Raw genomic sequence first — 17,296 nt, forward strand, 5'->3', positions numbered from 1 at the left:
ATTTGCACGTGGCTTCATATGTCATTGATATTTTTGGCATGTGGAACCATCCACTACTGTTGATAGGGCGCATGACTTAGCATATCAAAAGCACCAACCTCTACTATTTACTTTATACCAATGGTGAATTACACTTTTAACCGAGAAAAGAGATCAAGCCTCGAAAAAGTTTGACTTTTTTTGTTACTTTTTTTTCCTTTCTAACTTGTTTTTAATTGGAAGTGCATATTAAAATTATCCTTGATTCTTTGGTCATTCCACTTTGATGATGGTTTTTAATTGGGGTAATAAATCCAATAAATTTATCAAATTCTTTATTTATCTCTTGCCATTTACTTGAAATGTTTACTTGGGAATAATTGTACATATTTCCTCTATTCTCTTCAAAGTATATACTCGAGTTCAAAATTATTTTGTTGAATGTTTAACTTGTATAATTGAATCTTTACTTGTATTTAACCATATATACATAAATAAATAATCTTCTTCTGGTGAGAAATTCTTATTTTTTTATGCTCTTTTTACTAGTTGGACAATTAAATTAAAGTGTGAAGAATCATCAATTATTTGATTAGGATCACTTGGTTAAGAAAAAATATCTTTTAACTCGCTCCTAAAAATTAAAACTTGAAAATTTTGAATTCATCTACATAAAAAAATAGGAAAACTCAAGTTAAAACCAAACTATAAGAATGCTAGTATCAAAGAAGTAAAAACAAGAGTTTTTAATTACACAAGATTATACCAATACAACTATCATAAAATTTAGGTCAAACAATTAAGAAACCTAACATGCAAAAACCTAGAGTTGTATTATATCCAAGAAAATATGATTAAAAAACCTTATTGCAAAACCTCACAAAAACTTTTAAACTCTCTCGACAAAACTAGATAACCCAAAACATCTTTAAAAGACTAAATTCTAATATCAAAAATGTTATTGCCTCATCTTTTGTTTTCTTTTAAATTATTAAATTGATAGCTAGCAGATGAGCACATCATCTTGGAAGAAAGTTATAATTGCTTTATAGCTATATGGCTAAAATAAAAAAGACAAAGTTAAACATTACATGTTATATTTAATATCAGAGCTTATACATAGTACCAGTCTGATCAAGACACATCATCAACGAGTATGATTATTATAAGATTTTCTCAAATGACATACTTGTAATAATAAAAATATTCTCTATTTTTTTAATATATTCAATTTTATTTATCAATAAAACTATCTTTACTACAAAATATACAATCCAAAATCATATTGTAACAATCATGGATTAGAAATATTAATTCACAACATATGAAAAAGAAACAAAGCATTTAAAATGACCAATCAATACAAGAAAAAAGTGAAAAATAAAATGTTTCCAAGCAAAGAGGGAATTATGAAAGAAAGATTTATAATCAATCACAATATCGCAAAACTATTATCTTAATGGTGTTACCATTCCAATACTTATCACTAGCATTTAATCATGTGAATTACTATGTTGATATACATATGATAAGTATATCTCTAATCCATTATGTGCTATCATTCACAAAAGAAAATATAAAGATCATGAATGGAATATTGACCAAATGTTTGTTCAATTTTTATTCAACACATCCATCATTCAAGTAGGAAATGAAAACAAAATTGCTATCTTAGTTTTTTTTTTTCATCAAGAAATAAAAATGCAAGGAATTGAAGAATTATCCACATGCTCCTAAAGGCTTTAAATCACTCTACAAAAATGAGATTCCATTAATACAAGTTTTAAATCACTCTTTTCTTAACAGAGTGATGTCTAACAATAAATCATCAAATAGATCATAATTAAAAAAAAAACTATTTTGAGAACTTTCTTAATTGCTAAATGATTAAAGCAAACCAATTGAAAAGGTAAAGCAATAATTGACTAGCAATGACAATAATCATCTGAATTGAGAAGCCAACTGAGAAGCTAGGGCATGGCCGAGACAATTAATTGATGACTAAGGACAATTGAAAGACAATCGCTTCTAATCGAATTAGCACCGGAAAAGTGCATCGACGTCCGTTTAAGTAGTAAAGTCTTCAAACCAAAGGAAAATCATTATGCATTAGGACCCCTAAATTCGGTATGACCATCAAATAATTCCTTGCATTAATATCAAAATAATTCTTTTCTGACACTCATGACAGCTACATATAAACCAACAACGAAGCTTAAGCCGATCATGGCCAACTGAGAAAACATTATGATTATAATTTCTTATCCACCTAAAATTAGGAAGCCATACCCATCCATGGCCCTCCACTCAAATGGAAGTTCCTACATGATAAGCTATGTCCAATAAATAAAACCCTACGTTAATTTCGAATGGCATTGTAATAATTACAGGGATTGAATCACGACAAAAGTTAAAATGAGGTACGAGGAATGAGTGGTAGATCCAATTTAAGAGTGTTCCCCGTGGCATTTTCTACAATACTTTTGGTAGCAATCTCCAGGCGAAAAGATCAGCGCATCTAATCGAAGCATTAATGCTTCCAAGCCTGCACTTTTCTGTTCTTTTCCAATACCTATTCTAATACACTCGTGCATAATTATTCATCACCTCCAGTTTAATAATTAAGCGGGTTTCTTAGACTGGAATTTATGTACAGAAACTAAATTTGAAATTCAACATTCTTTAATACTGAAATTCATTAAAAAAAATAAGTTTTGTAATAAAATCATCTTAATTTAATAATTTAAATTGTTAGATGAAATTTCAAAATATAATTTATATTATTTTTTAACCTATATTCTTAAATAAAAAAAAATTAAATTTAAAACTTATATAAATTCACATCACTTCATGCTTTATTTTTATTAAATAAAAAAAGATGATGAGATTTAAATTTGTAATCACTTGTTATCAAGACTTTAATACTATGTTATAGAACTATCTCAACTTGATAATTTAAGTTATTAAATAAAATTTCAAGATATAATTTATATTATTTCTAACAAGTTTTTAGAATTATTTGATTGCATATTAAACAAACAAATCTAAGTAATTTGTTCACTTAATTAAATACCATTCCTTCTTCTTTTTTGATAATAGAATTTTGTTAAACATGAGATTAAGTTTTTCTTAATCTCAATATCTATCTTTATTTTTTCCGGATGTGGTTCTCAATTTTTCATAATCATTTCTATTAAAAGACAATCCAACAAAAGATCAAAGTGGCCCACTTCTTTTTTATTTCATTAAAAATAAATGTAAAAATATTTTATATATATCAAGCAAAGTTACAAGGATTATACCAAGTCATCGTAAGCTTCTATAGTTTTCTTCCCTTCCCTTTTCTTTTCTGAGATTTGAGAGTTTCTTGAAATTTATTCCTTAGATGCCGCTATTGGAGGGAACTTCTTTTCTTTTCCTGTTTTTTGTCCATTATGTCTTCAAATATAGAGGTAGAAATCTTCTTTATATTCAGTTAAATGAAGTTTTTATTATTATAAAAATAAGTTATATATGCATATTAACAAAATTATATGTAATAAATTATTTATACATGTAAATTTAGAGGACGATATGTATATATAAAAATTATTTATCCTGGAACCAACGCTTAACCATCACTTCTCCTGTTTTTTTCCTTAAGAAACATCTGCATCAACGCACCTTAGATCAGAATTCATTCTTTGCACAGTACGTAGAATGAATGTCAGTTCATGTGGTCAGAGAAGAAAGTGCCTGTCGTAATCTCGCATGGGACCCGCATCCTTCAAACAAAAATCATCATCACAACACCCCAATTCAGCATCCATCTCCCTCTGTGATTTTAGCTTCATCATCAGCTCTAAACTCTTGCTTCTAAGTATTATATGCAACTATCCAAACATGTAACAACAAATCAAACTGTAAAATCAGCCACCCCTTGTTTTAACCCTTTTAGACACTCTCCTCTGTCTCTCTCTCTCTCTCTATCTCTCTGGTATTCTTCCTAGCAATGGATTCGAGAACTCTTCTTGATCATGCTCTCTTTCAACTCACACCCACTAGAACAAGGTACATTAAAAGAATTCCAAGCCTAAATGCATAAACACGACCTCTAATGTTCTTGAAATGTTTTGCGTTGTGTGTTTGTTAATGGTTTTTTTTTTTTTTTTTGCTGGGGTGGATTGGTTCTTCTGGCATGAAGATGTGATCTGGTAATTTATGCTGGTGGTGTGAATGAAAAACTGGCATCTGGGCTTTTAGAACCTTTCCTTCAACACTTAAAAACTGCTAAAGATCAGATATCGAAAGGAGGCTACTCCATTTCTCTTCGTCCTTTGTCTCCTAATGCCTTCTGGTTCACTAAAGCCACTCTCCAAAGGTAACTACTTCCATGTCAAAATATTGTTTTTTCTTGTTGATGGTTACTGCTGCTCAATTTGATAATGTGACAGATCTTTTATTCACATTGAGGTACAGTCGTGGTAATTGGTATAGTGTTAGCTGTGAAAAAAATTAACTGGCAAAAAAATATTATATCGCAGATCTCCTCTCCTGTAAATCTTGCTCAATTTGACAAGATTTGGCTGACAAGTTGTAGTAGAGTTTGTAAGGGATTCTTTCTTATCCAGGTTTTTTGGTCATAGAAAAAGCTAGATCTTTTAGCTGGTCTGTCGCTAGTAGATTCAAGGTTTGAGATTGATAATTGACTGAAATATTGTGGTTTATTTCATTATTAATCAAGATCATTGTGTGACATTTGGAGTGAATATGATGGTTGGATAGGGTTTGAGATTGATAAGCTAGTACGGACCAAAATTGACATGAAGTATTTCAATCTTGAACTGGGTTTTGAAGGTTTACCTGATCAAATCAGACTCACTGTCCCCTGAGTTTGGAATCTGAATTATGACAAATTGGTGGCTTAAAAATTGTTCTCTCTCTACGATGACATTATACCTGGTTACTGTGTGTATAGATTTGTCACTTCATGATTGTTTGTCATTGCAGATTTGTGTGTTTTGTTAGCTCGCCAGAAGTTCTTGAGAGATTTGTGACAATAGAGACTGAACTGGAGCAGATTGAGAGTTCAGTTCAATCAAATGAACTATTCAATGCAGATGCAGAAGGTATGTTTGGAGCTATGTTCTTTGTTCGTTGGAATGGTACATGGTTGAAGCTCAATCTTAATAATTTGGTTACATCTCATATAGCTGTTGATATGAGTTTTCTGTACATTGGTGGCTCAATTGGAAAGTAGGGCTACACGTAACTTGCAATTGCCATAACATTTCTCTGGTGATCTTAAGACATCTCATTTACTGAACTAAACTGGATTTGAGAAAATATTTCAGGTGCAGCTGGGAATTACCAGAAGTCATCTGCCTCATCTAAGGTATGTCACTTAGTTGAAACTCCCTGTGTAAGAGATCGTGGTGATTTTTTTCCCAAATCCTCACATCATAAATCTAGACCTGTACTTTGATGCCTTGTCTTTTAGTCAAGAGAAGATCACAGTGGAGGCAGTAATGGTGTCCAGGAAGAAAACTCCAAGTAAATGTTTCAAACTTGCAAATCTTCAAGTCTGACGATATAATATACTTAATTGAAATGCCTTTAAGTTCTCAAGCATTGACTGTTCAATCGATGGTCATGAACAGGGTTCGTCTTCAACGTGCTTTGGAATCTAGAAAGGCTGTTCTCCGCAAAGAGCAAGCAATGGCATATGCTCGTGCATTGGTCACTGGATTTGAACCAGACAGTATAAATGATCTTATCTTCTTTGCCGATGCTTTTGGAGCTTCACGTTTAAGGTATCATAAGGAATCATCTTGTAGTGATAAACAGACTTGTATTGGATTTGGCACGTTAATATGACAAAATCAATGGTCATCCAGCATGGATGTTCTCACTGAGAACTGTTTTCCCTTTTTAATCTGGCATCACCCTACACAGTGCCCCCCTCTCCATTTGGAACTTCCCACCAGTCCTTGGGCTAAGTTGGCACTTGCTACAAAATGCCAAGGCAGTGGTGCAACTAGTTTATTTGGTCATCAATGTATGAAAAATGAGTATTGTCTATTTAGTGTTGATTTTATGATTGCTTTGCATTTCTAGAATACAATCTAGTTTTATGAATTCTCTTCTTGTCAAGATTCTGGATGTTAGATTCTTTTGGCCTGAAATATTGCAGTTGAACCTTCCCTGCTCCAAATTTTAGTTAAGGTTAAAAACCTATATCTGAATCCACGTAGGGAAGCATGCATCAATTTCATGGAATTATGCAAGAAGAAGAATCAAGATCGGCTTTGGATGGATGAACTAGCAGCAATGCAGGCATCTCAGTTGGAATTGCCTTATCTTAAGACTTCTGGCATTGTTCTTGCTGGTGAGGAAAATTACCCTGGTCAAATTGGTGGTCTTTCTGGTGGGAAGCACAATGATTCAATTGATGCATCTGACTCGGCTACAAGTCTTGGAAGTTTAGACCTAAACCAAGGTATTGCTTAAGATCCAAGTTCCTCTACCTCCTGTTGGCCATGCTTTGGATGAAGCTATAGTGGTTAATATTAATCTCTATCTGCGATGAGCATTGAGGTGTAAGTGCCATCAAATATTCCATGCCATTATTGTATTTTTGTAGCAATTGCATGCAATCTAGGAAGTAAATGCTGATTTTTGTTTTACTCTTGTATTGTAATGGCAATTTATTATTATTCCTGAATTATCTGTGCTCTCTTTTGTTTCCCATAGTTGATAAAAATCAGTAGAGAACTAGCAATAGTGTAAGGTTTAAACATTATACTATTGGCCAGTCTTTGATGTCGCATATCTTTACAGATAGTGGTTTGCCAACATCAGCTCAGATGCAATCAACTGATGGGAAAGCTCGTATGCCAATGCCATGGCCAAATCATCATCCCCAATACAAGCACAACTTTCAAGGTCCTGCATTTCAACAAATGTCCCCATATCAAGGCTACCTTTTTCCTGGTATGCAGGTTGGCTCTCCATATTTTCCTGGGAACATTCAATGGCCTCCAAATGTTGATAATTCTAGCTTTGGTCAAGACTGGGAACCTGACAACCGTGAAAAGCATAAATCATCCTCCAGGAAAAAGAAGTCTTCTCGTCAAAAAGAACTGCAAGCTTCTAATCAAGATGAATCCACTGAGCCTAGTGATTCCAGCTCAGAGACTGAATCAGATGAAAATCTGCAAAGTGACCAAAAGCAGGCATCGGTGGATAAGATGCACAGGAAAAGGCATGGGAAGAAGTCATCACGAAAGGTTGTCATTCGCAACATCAATTACATTACTTCAACAAAAGATGGAGAAAAGGGCAGCATGTCTGACAGCACATCTGATGAGGGTGGATTTATTGATGGAGAAGTTCTCAAGAAGCAAGTACAGGAAGCTGTTGGTTCATTAGAGAGACGGCATAAATCAACCTCTCGGCATCACAAGAAATCACAGCGCAGCACTATAGATGGTTCAAATGGTGCTACCAATCAGGAAGGCAAGAACATAACTGAAAATAATCGTGAAGGAGAAAAAGTAGAGCACTGGGGTGCCTTTCAGAGCCTTCTCATGCAGGACAGATGTTTGGACTCTTCTGAAATTGAACCTCATCTTCCACAGGTTCACAGAGATGACTTTACAGCTAAGGGCTATGAGGAGGGAAGGTCATTGGAATTTAATCTCGAATCTGAGGGAATAAGAAAGCAACGAGCATTAGCAAATGATTCGTTCATCGCAACAAAGAGGGGACCTGGTAATGAAGGTGAGTCTCGCATTGAAAACTTTGAAGCCAGTGCAAATGGCCACCCAGTGATGAATAAGAGGGATAGCACATATGAGGAGTTGTTGTTTTCTCAAAGAACTGGAGAATCAGGGAACTTAACCCGACCTACCGTTGCTGATTATTCCACTGAATCTCCATTAATCAAAAGTAAAAAAGAAGGGGATTGGTTTATTAGCAGCCAACTGGACAGGGATGATCACAGGGACCATAAACCATTTAGTGATGATTATGATTCATCATTAACTGGTGAGCATTTCCAAACTGAGAAAAATAAGAAAGATGTATTAGTGGATGACTCATTCATGATCCAAGCTCGACCGTTAGTAGATGATCAGTCTGATTCACTATTACGGACAGACATAAGCATTGCTCCAGATGTAATTGACGCGACTCTATATGAGAATGGAATGAGAGAGAGATCTCATGATAAATCTGAAGCATATGATGTCTATGAACCAGATGACCTTTACATGGTGCTTGGGCGGGATTCAGCTGCTGAGCATGCTCTACCATCTTGGACTCCGGAGATGGATTATGAAACAAATACTGCTCAGGATAAGCTTCCTTCTAACAGTATGGGAACCAATGGCAAAACAAGTGTAAATTCTGGCGGAAAAGTTGCTGGTAAAGAAGTCAGGTCAAAAGTTCCTAACGGATCTCTTGGTAGAAGCAAATCTGATATCATGTCAAGGACAAAGAAACCAGCTTCTGCAAGCAGAACCACACTTCCGAAGAGCAAATCCGAGAAGGTATCATAGAAGAGCAATTTTAACGAGGATTTAAGCAAGTATTAAAGCATTTCTCCTCTTTTTGTTTCATTCCCTTCATGGAAATCATAGAAGAGCTTCATCGTATCTGAAATTGTTCAATTCTGCTCAGTTATTTAACGTCCTGATTGTTCGCTTAGCTATTACTTAACCTCCTTTTTTGGTTGACGTTTAATTTTATCCACTTGAAAACAGGAAGAAGTAAACAGGAAGAGAATGGAGGAGTTATTGATTCAACGTCAGAAGAGAATAGCGGAAAGGAATGCTGCTGGCAGTATTCCGGCAACATCTAGGAGAGTCCCTGCAGGGAAAGTATCTACTTCAACTTCCATAAAGAATGAGAAGACTAAAAGCAAATCTCCAAGCCAAGAGACAAAGAAACCACTCTTTAGAAGTTCCACCATTGATCGCCTTGCTACTGCTCGGGCAACAACAAAGTCGCCATCAACTGAATTGAAAGCTGCCCAGCCCAAAAAGGCAAACTTGAAGGCTAATGGTTTAGCTCAGAAGGCTGCTGGTGCTGATAATAAGAAACCTCCGAACACCGTCAAATCTGATGTCAACAGAAAGAAGGTTGGGACAATAACCAGAGCAGAGAAGCTTGCTGGTTTATTACCTATGCAAGCAGCTCAGTCTGCAGATGAAATTGATGGTTTCAAAGATATAAAGGAGTTACACAGTGTTGCTTCTACTGAGAATAATGCAGGAAATATGATATCAGCAGGTAACTCGGATGATAAAGGCTGCAATGGTGATTCACTCCACATGGACTCTTCTGCCCCACATAATCACTCTAAAGCAGGTGACGAGGGGTTCTCTAAAGTAGCTCCAGTTGTTTGTGAAGACATAGAAACTTCTGATAATCATGGTGAGTACATATCTGAAACAATAATACATCCTGTGCTAGAGTCACCATATAGGGCTCTGAACCCATGCGCTGTGGATATCAGAGGAAATGATGCTTTCAGTGAAATTTTGGAGTCACACGAAAAATCTGAAATAGAAATATCGACCCCACCACCTGATGAAATAAACCCAGAACCAATCCACTCCAGGAAGAAATGGAACAGTGACGATAACTCTCCTAAAGTAGCAAAAGGGTTTAGAAAGCTTCTTTTGTTTGGAAGGAAAGGTCGAGCCTCTGCTGCAAACTGATCCCACAGGACAGCTGGTGGAACTTGTGTGTACGCTGCGTATCTGTTCAGGGAAACAAGTACCTTAGCCCTTCCCAACCTACGATTATTCCCCACAAATAAAAGCAACCCAAAAAAAAAGGAAAAAAAGGAGTGAGATCAGGAGATAGCTCTCATACGTAATAAGGCCTTCGGTATTGCAGCCATATGAGTATATTTTGTAATTTATCAGGTTTGAGATTTGCTAGGTTGAGGGTGTAAAGAGTTAATTCTTTTATCTGGTGTGTATTTTGGGTCTGTATATCATACACGGAATAGTTTTTGAATCACCTGTGATATTCATTCAAATTTCTGTCTGTATGCATACCCAGAACTCCCTGGTGCTTTTATTGTTTGGTGCAATGCATTCATTTATTCTCAACGACTAGTTGCATTCCATGATGAGGCATTGTTCCTTAGCTTGGTAGTTATTTATCTTGAACAACAAGTCTTTGGAGATCTGTAAGCACTGTTGAGCTTACAATTTATTCTATTACATTCGTACTTGGAACTTGGGATTTGTAATATCTGATAATGAAGACAGCAGCATGAACCCACATAACCATCAACAATTGCTGTACAACTTCAATCGTTAAAATAACAGGAATTCACTGAAAGTAGTCAAGGGTACTGTTGATTAGGTAGTGTGAAGGATTTGCATTTTTCTTCATTAAACCCTACCACGGTTCACAAGACATTAGATTAGACAGCTGATAAATGTGATAGCAAGAAGTCTAGCCAATACATCCTCTTTAAGTTTTCAATAACAGAAGCTTTTGCGGTGCCTATATTCTGCCTTGATATCTGTAAATTTAGCTACTACATCTTCATAGTTTGGGAGCTTTGGGTGGACATGGCTTGAGCTAGATGAGCTTCCACTTTGCCCTTTCCATTCATTAATTGAACTATCTAAGGAACTTCGACCTTTGACTGAAATTCGGTAATGTTCATTGTTCAAGGGAGGAGGTACAGGTTTCTTAACCAACCTTGGCTTGGCTGGCCTTTTTGTCACATTACTGACACTACTAGGGCTTGCACTGCTATTGCAGGAGTCTACCACACTTCTAGGAGCTTTCTTACTGCTGCTGTGACTTTGACTCAAAGACTTCACTTCAATATCATCAAGATAGATAAAAGATGTCTGATGAAAAGGAAGGGTACCATAAGATGAAGTGCTAGTTGCTGGTGCTTCAAGATTTCTGATTAAAACTTCATTTTTCTTAGTCTTGATATGACTTCTACCCAGACTATCAGTACTGCTTCTGTCCATATCATTATAAAGTGACTTTGTTTTTGTTGGTGTCCTGGGTTTTGAAGCCGGTATGGAACTCTCATCGCTGTCACTGCAAATATCTTGGATGTCCAAATCCAAAACTTCAGCTTTCTGCACAGATTTGCTTTGTCATTAGAAAGACTGCAAATTCAAACAGAACTAATAAAACAGTTACTGGAGTTCAGTTTATTCTAGAAAAGCAGACTAAAACTGTATAGAAAGTTTATACCAACTTATGCAACTCATAACTTTTGTTCATAAATCATAAGCTTCAAGACTTCTTACAAGGAAAGTTCCAGCATATCAATTATAAACCCACCTCCTGCCATTGTGGTCTGAAACTATGCCCAAAATTCTGAAATCCCAGATGAATATTGTACTCATAAGAGATTCCGTTTATTAGCCATAGCTTTACATCCTCTGGCACTGAATTCACAGATAAGTTCTCTTTCATTTCGGAATCCACAAGATTTCCAGGCAATAATTCAACATTGGTAGTCTCAAATTTGCTTCCATAACGAATCTTAAACAGGCTTCGCAGCATGTGTAGCTCTGGCAGGTCACCACATCTTGAGGAAGCAAATATTAAGTTTGATATTGCCTGGCTGACATCAATAGGCAAGCAATGCCAGGCTCTGCCGAAAAATATAGAGTGATGAATAGCATGTTTAGCCACAGAGCCATGAAGTAGTAGGGTATAAAGAGAGTTATGTGTGTGTACTGTTGTTGGCTAATGTGGGGCATACTGGTGATGATACATCCACATAATTGGTTGATCTGATCATATGCAGCCAATAGGCATTGGTCCTTGTAGAGTTGCTGGGCCTGCGCCTCATTTTAAGATAACTTTTGGTTAGTAGTAAGCTTATAGATACATATGGTGTATTATGGAAAGGATACATATATTGTATCATGGAAAGGATCAAGATGGGAAATATCAAAGGGTACCCTCGTTAAGGCTTGCTGAAGCCGGTCATTCTGAAGGAGCTGAGCGATGTCGGCACGCGATTGTCTTATGATTGACTCTTTCCTGTGCTTTTGTGCAGCCAGATGAAGCTGAAGTTGCTCTATCAGCCTCTTGCTGCAACACGAACCCGAACAGTACAAATTAGTAAGGGTGTTTGAAAAACTAATTAAATCAATTTTTAAAATTATAAATTCTAACAAGTCTAATTTGATTTTAATTTTAAAATTGAAATTAACAAACCGAACTAGATCTATCAAAAAACCTAAAAATTAAGAAAGATATAAATAATTAAATACTTAAATTAACCTAACCCTAAGATAACTCCCCTCCTTATTCTTGTAAATTAAGAAGAATATAAATAGTTAAATACTTAAGTTAACCTAACCCTAACATAACTTCCCTCCTTGTAAAAAGCCACTGCCCTAACTCTTGGAAATATTTATCTCAATCTTTCTTTTCCTTTGAAGTTTCAATTTTTTTGTGTTTGTCTCCATCCAAAAGTTTTATATTATGTAGATTCTAGTCAAATAAAAACCTCATCTTTCTATCTTCCTCACTTTTCTTCTTTTTTTATTTCTAAACAAGCCGTCATGATTCTCCTCTGTTCTTGCAAGTTGTAGCAGAAGAAGATGACTCCTTCATTAAAGAAAAGATAACAAGGTAAATTTAGACTCAATACCTGATGTTTCACCAAGGATCTTAGTCATATTAACAAAAAACAATAATTGATGATCAAGATGAATTTATAGTTTTTGTTATTTATTGTAAAACAGATGGATTTATTACAAAATCTTTTGAATGGTTAGTTAAATTGCATTGTTCCTCGCTTATCAACTTAAGTTTGTAATGGTAGGAAATATAAAATTCTAAAAAAACAAATTAATGTTTGATATCTTATGGAATTAGGTTTCCTGATTTTATAATAAAAAAAATTAAATTTAACTAAACTAGACCAATTTAATTTAAATCAAATTTCACTTCAATTCAGTTAATAATTTACAAAACCAATATAACTTAATTCGATTGGTTTTTTAAATTTTGACATGAACACCCTCCAAATGAGTGAAAGAACAAATTATTTAGAAATTGTGAGGAATGATTCTAATTTCTTAATGAGTTGTTAATTGACATGTATCTAGCCTATAGGAATATGTGAACAATTTAGCCAAGGTGCCTAGCTTGACACCGATGACCTAGTACTCTCACAAAGCAAGAAGAATTAGAACTCGCTCAAAAGATGGGAGGGGGTTCAACAGCCATTCAAGTCTAGTTTTTCTAGCTTGGTATGTTGAGATAGATCATGTGAAAGAATTCAAGACATAAGAGAACCATTATAGTAGATATGCCACTGGATCAATTCCATGAAAGAGCCTAGCAAGCATAAAAGGGTTTGCAGCGTGACCTAATTATAAACCAATGATGACAATGCTCACTCCATAAAGGAGGCCACTGGGTAGTGATAAGTAAAAGCATCACAGATTAACAGTTTAACAAATGAGGAAAGAGATTAAAGAGAAAAGAAAGAAAGAAAGAAGAAGATGGTATGTGCATGCTTACCACCTAGAGGCTCTTCTCCATCGTGAAGATTTTGTCCATGCAAGCACAATGTTGAGTACTCTAGACCACATATTTTCTTGCATGCTTCGTATGCAATCAAAGAAGAAAAAGAAAACGCAAGAACAGAGATGAAATGAGATTTGGTATTGGGATGGTTTCTTATAGGGAAGAGATAATCGTGAGGACATAATGTTTTTGATTTATGGTATGAGGAACGTATGATACTTACATCATAGTTTCCTAATTTAAGAGAAATGCACTGTAACAATCTTCAACACTACACTCCAGCTCGTTTCCCTTTTGGAGTTATTTCCTTCCATTTTCAAAGATTTCATCAAAGCAGGAAAAGGGTAAGTGAATATTTGGTGGATGAATCACGAACTGACCTTTTGACTATGGAGGATTCTAAATGAGTAATGCATTTAACTCCAATTATATATTCATTCCAAGAAAGTTTCTAATAATATAAACTCTTTAATGGTCGATGTTTCTTTATATATATATATATATAGATGTTAGGGAGTATATTTAGATTAACTTATCGAATTCCTTTCCCGATCGACAATAATTTTAAGAACACACCCTTGTACCCTTGTATATTTAGAATAAATTTCTCTAGGCGGTAGCTTAATGAATTTTCTTTAGAGAGAGAGACAAACATAAATATAAATGGAAAAACTAAAAGTGATAATAATAACTTTGTCTAAACTCAAAAATGATTTTGAATTCTCTTTCATTTTTTTCTCTCATTTTTTTATCTATTTTTATATGAAGCCAAAAAAATTCTCAAATTTATTTATCTTAGTTTTTAGGTAATTTATAATTTTTTTGAAGTTTATTCGATCATTAAAATGGATAAATATACGAGGAAAATGATTTGTAAGCTCACAGGTAAATATTTTTCTCTTCTCTTTACCCTTTATATGTTTTTTTTTTCAAAATATACCAAAATGTTAGAGATTATCTTATAAAAAAGATTTTTTTTAGAAATTTATCGAAAATTTATCAAGAACATGGGCATAGAATAAGAAAAAGGTAATTCTTGACTTTTTGAGAACTTTATATTAACTATTTACCAAGAACATCACATATTTGATTTTTTTTCCCTAAATAAAGAAATTAATGGTTTAAAAGCATAGTGATGTCAAACAAAGCTTTGACTCTTTAAAGCTTTTAAGTAACCTTGAGTTTAGGCGACATGGGATTGCGTATTATCAAATTCAATCCTGTAGTTAATTTTTCTTTTAAATGAAAAAAAAAAAAAAAAAAAAGCAAGAGAGATATGTATTTCATTGCCATGAGACGATTAGCTCAAAATTTATAATTTCAAGGCCCAAAGAATAAACAAATGCAAAGGCGATAAAAGAGATAGTCAAAGGGCTTAGAGCCCATAAATTAGAGGCAAACATAGAGCCCAGCCCAAAGTTCAAAGGCAGCCCAATAAAAATTCAGAGAGCACTATGCATCTCCCTCTCTTGAGCATTTAACACATCAACACACTGTTTAAAATATTATAATTGAATTTAAGTATAATATTTCATTTAGATTTAATTAATAAAAATTTAAAAAAAAATCTCCCTCTCTTAAGCATTTAACACATCAACACAGTATTTAAAATATTATAATTGAATTCAATTATAATATTTTAAACAGTGTGTTGATGTGTTAAATGCTTAAGAGAGGGAGATTATTTTTGTTTTTTACAAATTTTTATTAATTAAATCTAAATGAAATATTATAATTAAATTCAATTATAATATTTTAAACAGTGTGTTGATGTGTTAAATGCTCAAGAGAGGGAGATGCATAGTGCTCTCTGAATTTTTATTGGGCTGCCTTTGAACTTTGGGCTGGGCTCTATGTTTGCCTCTAATTTATGGGCTCTAAGCCCTTTGACTATCTCTTTTATCGCCTTTGCATTTGTTTATTCTTTGGGCCTTGAAATTATAAATTTTGAGCTAATCGTCTCATGGCAATGAAATACATATCTCTCTTGCTTTTTTTTTTGTTTTTTTTTTCATTTAAAAGAAAAATTAACTACAGGATTGAATTTGATAATACGCAATCCCATGTCGCCTAAACTCAAGGTTACTTAAAAGCTTTAAAGAGTCAAAGCTTTGTTTGACATCACTATGCTTTTAAACCATTAATTTCTTTATTTAGGGAAAAAAAATCAAATATGTGATGTTCTTGGTAAATAGTTAATATAAAGTTCTCAAAAAGTCAAGAATTACCTTTTTCTTATTCTATGCCCATGTTCTTGATAAATATTCGATAAATTTCTAAAAAAAAGCCATTTCATAAGATAATCTCTAACATTTTGGTATATATCGATTAAAAAAAAACACATAAAGGGTAAAATGAAGAGAAATATATTTATTTATGGGTTTGCAAATCATTTTCATCGTATATTTATCCATTTTGATGATTGAATAAACTTTAAAAAATTATAAATTACTAAAGAACAAGATAAATAATTCTAAGAATTTTTTTGGTTTCATATAAAAATAGATAAAAAAAATTGAGAGAAAAAAATGAAAGAGAATTCAAAATCATTTTTGAGTTTAGAAAGAGTTATTATTATGACTTTATTTTTTCCATTTATATTTATGTTTCTCTCTCTCTCTCTAAAGAAAATTCATTAAGCTACCGCCCAAAGAAATTTATTCTAAATATATAAGGGTGTGTTCTTAAAATTATTGTCGATCGGGAAAGGAATTCGATAAGTTAATCTAAATATACTCCCTAACATCTATATATATATATATATAAAGAAACATCGACCATTAAAGAGTTTATATTATTAGAAACTTTCTTGGAATGAATATATAATTGGAGTTAAATGCATTACTCATTTAGAATCCTCCATAGTCAAAAGGTCAGTTCGTGATTCATCCACCAAATATTCACTTACCCTTTTCCTGCTTTGATGAAATCTTTGAAAATGGAAGGAAATAACTCCAAAAGGGAAACGAGCTGGAGTGTAGTGTTGAAGATTGTTACAGTGCATTTCTCTTAAATTAGGAAACTATGATGTAAGTATCATACGTTCCTCAGACCATAAATCAAAAACATTATGTCCTCAAGATTATCTCTTCCCTATAAGAAACCATCCCAATACCAAATCTCATTTCATCTCTGTTCTTGCGTTTTCTTTTTCTTCTTTGATTGCATACGAAGCATGCAAGAAAATATGTGGTCTAGAGTACTCAACATTGTGCTTGCATGGACAAAATCTTCACGATGGAGAAGAGCCTCTAGGTGGTAAGCATGCACATACCATCTTCTTCTTTCTTTCCTTCTTTTCTCTTTAATCTCTTTCCTCATTTGTTAAACTGTTAATCTGTGATGCTTTTACTTATCACTACCCAGTGGCCTCCTTTGTGGAGTGAGCATTGTCATCATTGGTTTATAATTAGGTCACGCTGCAAACCCTTTTATGCTTGCTAGGCTCTTTCATGGAATTGATCCAGTGGCATATCTACTATAATGGTTCTCTAATGTCTTGAATTCTTTCACATGATCTATCTCAACATACCAAGCTAGAAAAACTAGACTTGAATGGTTGTTGAACCCCCTCCCATCTTTTGAGCGAGTTCTAATTCTTCTTGCTTTGTGAGAGTACTAGCTCATCGGTGTCTGGCTAGGCACCCTGGCTAAATCACATATTCCTAGAGGCTAGATACATGTCAATTAACAACTCATTAAGAAATTAGAATCATTCCATACAATTTCTAAATAACTTGTTCTTTCATTAATTTGTAGGATGTTCATCAAAACTTAAAAAACCAACCAAATT

The 17,296-nt window shown here is 33.9% G+C and overlaps 2 protein-coding genes across 2 annotated transcripts; one reads left to right on the forward strand and one right to left on the reverse strand.

Moving 5' to 3' along the window:
* Positions 1 to 3,673: 3,673 nt before the first annotated feature.
* LOC105129180 (uncharacterized) lies at positions 3,674 to 10,048 on the forward strand. The gene is made up of 9 exons (XM_011031136.1): positions 3,674 to 4,029; positions 4,163 to 4,339; positions 4,969 to 5,087; positions 5,313 to 5,353; positions 5,459 to 5,511; positions 5,619 to 5,771; positions 6,213 to 6,457; positions 6,799 to 8,510; positions 8,724 to 10,048. The coding sequence occupies exons 1-9, from the start codon at positions 3,971 to 3,973 to the stop codon at positions 9,681 to 9,683; spliced, it is 3,519 nt and encodes a 1,172-aa protein (XP_011029438.1). The 5' UTR covers positions 3,674 to 3,970; the 3' UTR covers positions 9,684 to 10,048.
* LOC105129283 (Regulator of Vps4 activity in the MVB pathway protein) lies at positions 9,901 to 12,480 on the reverse strand. Its single transcript, XM_011031275.1, has 5 exons — positions 12,476 to 12,480; positions 11,922 to 12,054; positions 11,695 to 11,798; positions 11,293 to 11,608; positions 9,901 to 11,084 (listed from the first exon to the last, which is right to left on the reverse strand). The coding sequence occupies exons 1-5, from the start codon at positions 12,478 to 12,480 to the stop codon at positions 10,461 to 10,463; spliced, it is 1,182 nt and encodes a 393-aa protein (XP_011029577.1). The 3' UTR covers positions 9,901 to 10,460.
* Between the last annotated feature and the right edge of the window lie 4,816 nt (positions 12,481 to 17,296).

Source organism: Populus euphratica, unplaced genomic scaffold (genome assembly GCF_000495115.2).
Source record: "Populus euphratica unplaced genomic scaffold, PopEup_1.0 scaffold86.1, whole genome shotgun sequence".
Taxonomy (NCBI): domain Eukaryota; kingdom Viridiplantae; phylum Streptophyta; class Magnoliopsida; order Malpighiales; family Salicaceae; genus Populus; species Populus euphratica.

What these genes read in the sequence shown, in the direction of transcription:
- LOC105129180 (XM_011031136.1), top strand. Translation starts at nt 3,971, where the DNA reads ATGGATTCGAGAACTCTTCTTGATCATGCTCTCTTTCAACTCACACCC. An exon ending in CTCACACCCACTAGAACAAG is followed by an intron (nt 4,030 to 4,162) that starts GTACATTAAAAG and finishes TCTGGCATGAAG; the next exon opens with ATGTGATCTGGTAATTTATG. An exon ending in CGAAGAGCAAATCCGAGAAG is followed by an intron (nt 8,511 to 8,723) that starts GTATCATAGAAG and finishes ACTTGAAAACAG; the next exon opens with GAAGAAGTAAACAGGAAGAG.
- LOC105129283 (XM_011031275.1), bottom strand. An exon ending in TTCAGCAAGCCTTAACGAGG is followed by an intron (nt 11,799 to 11,921) that starts GTACCCTTTGAT and finishes AATGAGGCGCAG; the next exon opens with GCCCAGCAACTCTACAAGGA. An exon ending in TCAGACCACAATGGCAGGAG is followed by an intron (nt 11,085 to 11,292) that starts GTGGGTTTATAA and finishes AAATCTGTGCAG; the next exon opens with AAAGCTGAAGTTTTGGATTT.